Source organism: Salvelinus sp. IW2-2015, unplaced genomic scaffold (genome assembly GCF_002910315.2).
Source record: "Salvelinus sp. IW2-2015 unplaced genomic scaffold, ASM291031v2 Un_scaffold2816, whole genome shotgun sequence".
Classification (NCBI taxonomy): domain Eukaryota; kingdom Metazoa; phylum Chordata; class Actinopteri; order Salmoniformes; family Salmonidae; genus Salvelinus; species Salvelinus sp. IW2-2015.
This window is the reverse complement of record NW_019944116.1, coordinates 132,341-140,469: the sequence shown is the minus strand read 5'-3', so window position 1 is coordinate 140,469 and position 8,129 is coordinate 132,341. Positions and strand designations below refer to the sequence as shown.

At 42.1% G+C, this 8,129-nt stretch overlaps 1 protein-coding gene across 1 annotated transcript; it reads right to left on the bottom strand.

Annotated features, from left to right (window-relative positions):
* Positions 1-399: 399 nt before the first annotated feature.
* napgb (N-ethylmaleimide-sensitive factor attachment protein, gamma b) lies at positions 400-6,246 on the bottom strand. Its single transcript, XM_024141894.2, has 11 exons — positions 6,019-6,246; positions 3,748-3,815; positions 3,501-3,603; positions 2,984-3,014; positions 2,654-2,763; positions 2,427-2,493; positions 2,260-2,330; positions 2,024-2,102; positions 1,784-1,863; positions 1,092-1,288; positions 400-425 (listed from the first exon to the last, which is right to left on the bottom strand). The coding sequence occupies exons 1-11, from the start codon at positions 6,069-6,071 to the stop codon at positions 400-402; spliced, it is 885 nt and encodes a 294-aa protein (XP_023997662.2). The 5' UTR covers positions 6,072-6,246.
* Between the last annotated feature and the right edge of the window lie 1,883 nt (positions 6,247-8,129).

Sequence of the window (8,129 nt, the reverse complement as noted above, 5' to 3'; positions counted from 1 at the left end):
AGACCCCAAATATGTTGCCTCGCCGCTGAGAACTAGACCCCAATATGTTTTGCTCCCCCCTGAACTAGACCCCAATATGTTGCTCCCCTCTGAACTAGACCCCAACATGTTGCTCCCCCCCTGAACTAGACCCCAATTATGTTGCTCCCCTCTGACTAGACCCCAATATGTTGCTGCCCCCTGAACTAGACCCCAATATGTTGCTCCCCCCTTGAACTAGACCCCAATATGTTGCGTCCCCCTGAACTAGACCCCAATATGTTGCTCCCCCTGAAACTAGAGCCCCAATATGTTGCTCCCCCTGAACTAGACCCCAATATGTTGCTCCCCCCTGAACTAGACCCCAATATGTTGCTCCTCCCTTGAACTAGACCCCCAACTATGTTGCTCCCCCCTGAACTAGGACCCCAATATGTTGCTCCCCCCTGAAATAGACCCCGAATTGTTGCGTCCCCCAACTAGGGACCCAGCTCCCACCTGAACTAGACCCCAATATGTGTTGCCTACCCCCCTGCCCTAACTATGACCCCAATATGTTGACGTCCCCCCCTGAACTAGACCCCAATAGTGCTCCCCCTGAACTAGCCATATGTGTGCCCCGCTCCCTGCACTAGACCCCAAGATGTTGCTCCCCTCTTGAACAACTAGACCCCCCAATATGTTTGCTCCCCCCCTGAACTAGACCCCAACATGTTGCTCCCCCCCCCTGAACTAGACGCCCAACCGATGTTGCTCCCCCCTTCGAACTAGACGCCCAATATGTTGCCGTGCCCCCTGAAACTAGACCCCAATATGTGTCCCCCTCTGAAACTTAGAGTCTACAGTCCCTCCACTCCCCCTCGTGATGAAACATTGTCCGATATCAGAAAGTATACTCTTCCTTGTGTGGTCCAACTTGGTTTAATGATTACATCAACATACTCCCCCCCCCCCCCCCCCCCCCGTGACGGTACATAACAGACCCCGTGATGGTACATAACAGACCCCGTGACGGTACATAACAGACCCAGTGACGGTACATAACAGACCCTGTGACGGTACATAACAGAACAGACCCGTGACGGGTACATAACAGACCCAGTGATGGGTACATAACAGACCCCGTGACGGTACATAACAGACCCCGTGACGGGTACAGTTGTATGAAGTGTTACTCACGTCATTGTCCATGTACTTCAGCAGAGCAGAGTTACACACGCGATGCACCTGGTCCTCGTCCTGCTCGTCATATCCCTGCAGTAACGTCTCCATGGCTACGCAGTCTTCACTCCCACTGTACCCCGGGAGGCTGCAGGAAAACATGAAATTATATCATCAGACTACTGTCACAATACATAGTCTGTAGCCCAAATACGGTGACCGCTGAATACTCGTTCACGTCGAGTGAAAAGCACGACCCGGAAGGGGTTTCCACTGTATTTCTTACACCAGTTGGTTCCTTTTTAGATCCAAAACAGTGGGAGTGTACCCACTGTGTACCCAGTGTACCCACAGTGGGAGTGTACCCACTGTGTACCCAGTGTACCCACAGTGGGAGTGTACCCAGTGTACCACAGTGGGAGTGTACCACTGTGTACGCAGTGTACCCACAGTGGGAGTGGTACCCAGTGTACCACAGGTGGGGAGTGTACCCCTGTGTACCCAGTGTACCCACAGTGGGGAGTGTACCCAGTGTACCCACGGTGTACCCAGTGTACCCACGGTGTACCCAGTGTACCCAATTCAGATAAACATTTCCGTGGCTCTAGAGAAACGTATTCAGTCATATTAAGGAGGTTCATACCTGTAACTCTCTCGGACACACTTGTCTGCCGCCACAAAGTCATTTCTGTGTAGATGAACCAACACCTGAGCTGTTGTTTTCTAAGGAGAAAAGACCCAGATCAACATTTAATGATCTGTATTTTACACCTCCACCAATACCATGCACCGCATCGCTTGAAAGAGAAATGCTGGAAAATACCAAATAGGATATCATTCCAATAGATCACCTAATGCACATGCAAATGACATAAGAACGTACCTTAAAGCAAGTGGGGTAATTCTCTATATCTTTATACATGTTCTTCTCTTTTTGAAGGGCGGTTGCCGCTTCATCCAGTCTGTCATCAAGTTCACAAAASACAGAACGGTGTTAGAACAGCGAGTCCGGATCAGCCGCAATACTTTGMTGCTTTATAAGTGCTYTGTGAAGCATCTACGTAGTGCTTATGAAGCCTTTACGATGTCCTATGAAGCCTTTATGAAGCTGTCATTCACCTGCGTAATCTGACCAGCAGTCTGGAAGCTTTCCCCAGGAGCTCAGCTGACTGGCGTAGACGGTCCTCATTCTACACATACAAAACAATCCGTTAATCTTAACTAAACTTATTTAAAAAGGAACTTCTCTTACTTAGAATATGCTATTAAAACGACCCAAACTTTACCTCAAACACACCGGCAGCCTGCTGATACAGGTCCACAGCTTTCTCTAAACTCACAGGCTCGATAAGTCTAGATAGGAAAAGAATGAAAAAGTACGATTCAAAAAAATAAATAAAAAAAAAACAGAGTGATGTACTTTTCCCCCCCCAAAACAACACTGGTCAGGAACATATCAAAAACACTAAATAAATAAAGTAGACAGATGTGTATAGTCTAGAGCAGTACGTACTTCCCGGCCCTGTCCAGAGCCATGGCAGCGGTGTCAGGAGTACCATTCTCTACGTAGATCATACTGGCCTTCTCTATGTACTGGATGGCCTCAGGCATCTTCTTCAAGTCCTGTCACACAGCAGAGGACACGGACCAATGACTACCTCTTTTACACATACTATGTTGTGGTAGAATATCAATCTTTTTTGGGGTGGGGTGAGACAATGATGCTCTCGATCACATGGTACACAGCGTATAGTAAAAGAAAAGGATCAAACTCTCCCATATTTGTACGCAGTTGTATTGTAGGTATTACGCAGATATTACATGGACATTGGGGGAAACTCACCTTCATCATCATACCTGCTTGTTCGATTGCTCTGAAAAATAAATGCATACCTTTAGAAAAAGTGGGAAAAAAAGTCCCACATATAAAAGTATTGAATGTTATTAATAATCTTTAAAAAGGCCTAGTGGAGTCAAAAAAAGTGTGATTTTTCTCTGTTGGAAAAGACCGTCTGAAATGTATACCTGTTTTGGTGGGATTGAGTTTTTGGCCTGCCTGGTGACATCACCAGGCGGTAAATTAATTAATAGACCAATAAGAAAGARTTCCAAACCACTCTGCCAATAAGAGCTAGTTTTCAGTTTCCCCCCTCCCCCCSACAGTCCTAGCAAAATTCTTGCTTGAGAAATTGTTCTTTGCTAAGAAGCTATTTWTTWTTTTTTTWATTTACCATTTTAAAAAATTGACAACAATCACAGGTAAGGTAGTTAATTGTTTCCCAGAAATGATTTGATATCGAAATAAAAACATCTGCATTGGCCCTTTAAATCTCAAGTATTCATATGGAAAAAACCCTTACTTTGCTGCATGAAACAAGGCTTTATTTTCCGTGTGGTACTCGGCCTCCTTCAGGTAGGCATCCTTAGCCTGCTCAAACTGTTTGGCATTCTTGAAGCATACCGCTGGGAATGCAAACACATTGTTTTATCAGACTGTAAATACATGGAGTGTGAAGTGTTATCCTTCCTATACGTTTACAGACTGTAAATACATTGAGTATGGAGTGTTATCCTTCCTATACGTTTACAGACTGTGAGCATACTAACCAGCTTTGGCATATTCTGATGCAGCACTGTCAAAATCTGGCTTCCACTTTGTCATGCTTGTCTTTAAACTGCAAAAATGACATGCAAGAAAAAAAATGTCTATTTTCAAGGGGTTAACAACACACACAGCCATAACAATAGACCTTGACATAAGAGCTAACGACGTCAGGTTAGTCACTAACACAGTAGTGATGGAAAGTTCGGCTCTGTTTAATGACTCGGATCTTTTCAACTTCGTTCGGTCAAAAATAACTAATCTTTCAACTCATTTTGTTAATTGTTCATTTGATTCAATACCACCCAGCACACCCCTATTGGCAAACGATTAATTAAAAACTCAAAAAGAATCATGATTCTACAAGTCTCGTGCACCATAAGGCTTTTTGTTTTTCAGTTCAATAACTCAAGCATAGATTGTTTTTAATTTAGAACAAAAAAAAGTGAACAAAATAACAGCCATGAGTAACTTGGTCTAAAAGAATGGCGCTGATTGGCCTATAGGTGGCGCTGTTATGAGTAGTCTCACTTAAACCTTCATATCCGTTGCCCTGTTTGACCTAGACATGTATGTAGGAGTCTTTCCTCATAGTGAACAAAATTTGCCTCAAGGACCCATAAGGTCCATGAGAATAGATTTTTCCTCCATCTTGGAAATCCTTTGAAAAGCGTATTCTAATTAAATAAGTCCAAATAACATAAAATGCAGTATGTAAAAAGTTAACTATGTAACAGTTATGCTTAAAAATAATAATGAACAAAATATATATTCTTCTTATGCACTAAAAGTCAGATTCACTCCAAACGCAATCTTTGGACTCATCACAATAGTCCCCAAAGAGTTTGAGAAAATAACATTGATGCATTCCAAGATGGCCACCCTATACCAGTAGACTGCATATTAGCACATACACAAACAAAATACTTCAAAAATGGTCTCCTCATGAACCACAGTACCAAATGACACCATATTTAGAACGTAGGCCCATGGTACATGTCTTAACACAGTTTGAAGCTAAGGGATTGGTCAAAAGATGTCTTGAGTTATTGACAAATCAACGCGTCCAATCAAATCACCACTCCACTCCACCCACAGTGGTTTATCAACTTGAAACTAGTCATCGCTGTCATAGACGTCCCTAAGATTGACCACCATTTGGTATTGATATCTAAAAATATAAAAAAATATAGATGAAAATRTAATGCTAATGCTCAAAATAGTTTGCAATCATCTCCTCATTAACCATACAATTCATACCAGATTTTGAATGCACATCAAGCAAAAATACTTCCTACACGAGTGCTTGCTTTGTTATCCAACTAATCTTCCGTCATCCTGTCCATTGCTGTCGCAGGCAGCTATATTTGGAGTTGTTGTTTGTGACAGACTTATAAAAGTGTGCTTCAAACCATGTGCATTTGTGATTACTAGACATACAAATAAGACTATTTATTGATGCCATTTAAAAACGAGATATAGTTGCGGCCACAACCGGACTAGACTGTGAACGACTCTTGGCGGAATGCAACTGCTTGACCGCGAAAGATTGGTTCTCGAGTGTTGATCAGAGGATGGCTGTGTATGTTTTGGTTCTACAATGAGGTGTATATCAATAACATGCATTCATTCTTGCACCATGATGCTAACAATTATCGGTGTCTTTTTATTCTCTATGCTGCCTGCAACATGATCTATCTATTTTTCTGCGCGCATGATACAGGTCGGTGCACATCTCCGGGGCCCGCTGAGCGCGTATTATGCCGTGTAGTCGAAATAATTGCGGTCAGGTCAAACGAACGAATGACTTGGGAGAAAACGAAATCATGCCTCTCGAGTCAGTAAACAGCGTCGTTCAAAACAAAAAGAACGAATCGTTTGCGAACACCATAACACAGTGGCCTTGTGGTTTGCAATGGATATGCATATTACAATGGAAAGGCATGCAACAGCCACTGAGCGGACAGCTAGTTAACGTTACCGCAGCTAGCTGGCTAACGTTAACTAGGTGATGAATGAATGCATCCGCTGACTGGCCGGATTAGAAGATAGCTAACTACTTCCTAAAAATACAGCTAACTAATTAACTGGAATTCATTGACAATGTCGTAATGTTAAGTAAACTCTGGTTATTTCACATCTTGTCAACAACTAAGGTCAGATATTGTTGACACTGTTACTAGCTAGCTAGGAATCGAATAAATATCTAACAGGGTCAGCGATGCTAGCTACAGTACCGTTAGTTAAATCAAAAAAACAACTGCGGCTTGACATACTTTTTCTCCGCTTTAGCGATGTGTTCATGGGCTTCGTTTATTTTGGAGGCCATGGTGATGTCGTGGTCTTCGACAATCTGTCGAGGAGATGTTATTTGTGGGGAAAAAAATCTAACCGAGGACGATGATAAACAAAATTCTGTTGGTGTTTGGATGGGAGAGAAAAAAAATGTCCACAACGTCGAACTACAGATTCCCGGATGGCATTGCGCAATGCACCACAGTCCTTATAAATTAGGCTGGACGTCGAGAGAAATAGTAATGGCGTCTTTTTGTAGGCACTAACCACGCCATGGTTCGTCGGACAAAACGAATGGGGCATTGAAGGGCTTTTGGATAAACACGGAAATAAGGTACGTAGAAAACACAGGGTTCGATATTATACGTTTTGTTCTATGAGATTATATTCATCAGCTAACTCCACTTTCTTTTGTGAAATTTGAAGGATTTATTTAATTTAAAAAAAATTAATCATAAAAGGTCATGTTAACTGACTGCTATTATCTCATTGAACAAAATGTACAAGCTCTCTTAAGCCTGTGTTAAACTCCGACCTTATTCTCGGCGTTTATTCCAAAACCCTATTCTTTTCCCATTCATTTTTGTCATAGAACCAGAGGTCTCTCAGATTAACATTAATAGTAATTTCTTTTAAAATAAAATCTTCTCACACCAAAACCTTCTGACATAAGAACAGTCCCAAAATAAATGGTTGAGTTTCTGGGTCACAACCACAAAATATATATTTGTTATCAATAGCTATTTAGAATCTGTGTATAATAAAGGTCTTTACAGGGTGGATTCTATGAATGAGTTTGTATGATACTTCTTTCACCTTATTAGATATACAATATTTACCAGACAACATTTAGACTTTGTTCCAGTTCACTTGTCCTAGGGCTGCATTCCAGTATATTTTATCTTATATACATGTTATTACATGTACAGTTTAAAATGTCAATTCCTTCTAGTTGTATTGAGGCTACAAAATCCTCAACAGTTGCACTTGGAGTACTGTTATATTCTCATAAAAGAAGAATAGCACCTTTAGGGACCTAACAACACCTTTAGGGACAGCTTTAACAACCATTTGATACTCCTCAGGAGTGAATGTAACATTGTGTGTTCTCATGAATTCTGGGAAATCATATAGTTGTCCATCATTATTCAATAATTGTTTAACCTAGATAATGTTGTTGTCAAACCAGTTCTGGAAAAACAAAAGACTTGTTTTTGTATTTTATGTCTTTATGTCTTTGTCTTGCTTCTGAAGCTAAGCAGGGTTGGTCCTGGTCAGTCCCTGGATGGGAGACCAGGTGCTGCTGGAAGTGGTGTTGGAGGGCCAGTAGGAGGCACTCTTTCCTCTGGTCTAAACAAAGATCCCAATGCCCCAGGGCAGTGATTGGGGACACTGCTCTGTGTAGGGTGCCGTCTTTCGGATGGGACGTTAAACGGGTGTCCTGACTCTCTGAGGTTAAAGATCCCATGGCACTTATCGTAAGAGTAGGGGTGTTTAACCCCGGTGGCTAAATTCCCAATCTGGCCCTCAACCATCACGGTCACCTAATAATCCCCAGTTTACAATTGGCTCATTCATCCCCCTCCTCTCCCCTGTAACTATTCCCCAGGTCGTTGCTGCAAATGAGAACGTGTTCTCAGTCAACTTACCTGGTAAAATAACGGTAAAATAAATAAATAAATAAATTATTCCAGATTGTATGTCTGTGGGGGAATATTGTGTTTGTACATGAGGTTCCAAGTTAGGAGTACTTGTTTATGAAAGTGAGCAAGCTTAATTATACTGCATAAATGGACCAGTCACAGAAAATAGAGGTTGTGGTGGCAGCGGCTGAGAAGTACTTGGGATTGTGAGGATTTACTGCAGAACAGCGCTGCAGGGGGTGTTGCAGAGTAGTGATACATCGTCAGATTAGATAGGGTTATTAAATAGTGGAATGGCTGGTGGATTTTTAGAGAGGGCTAATAGTTGGCAGGGCAATTTTCCCCAATGTTGTATTATTGTATCAAAAGAATATAATGTAGAAAGGACGTGAATGGCCTCACACACACACACCAGTACAGTAGGTGGCGATGTAATGCACCTGAAAGTT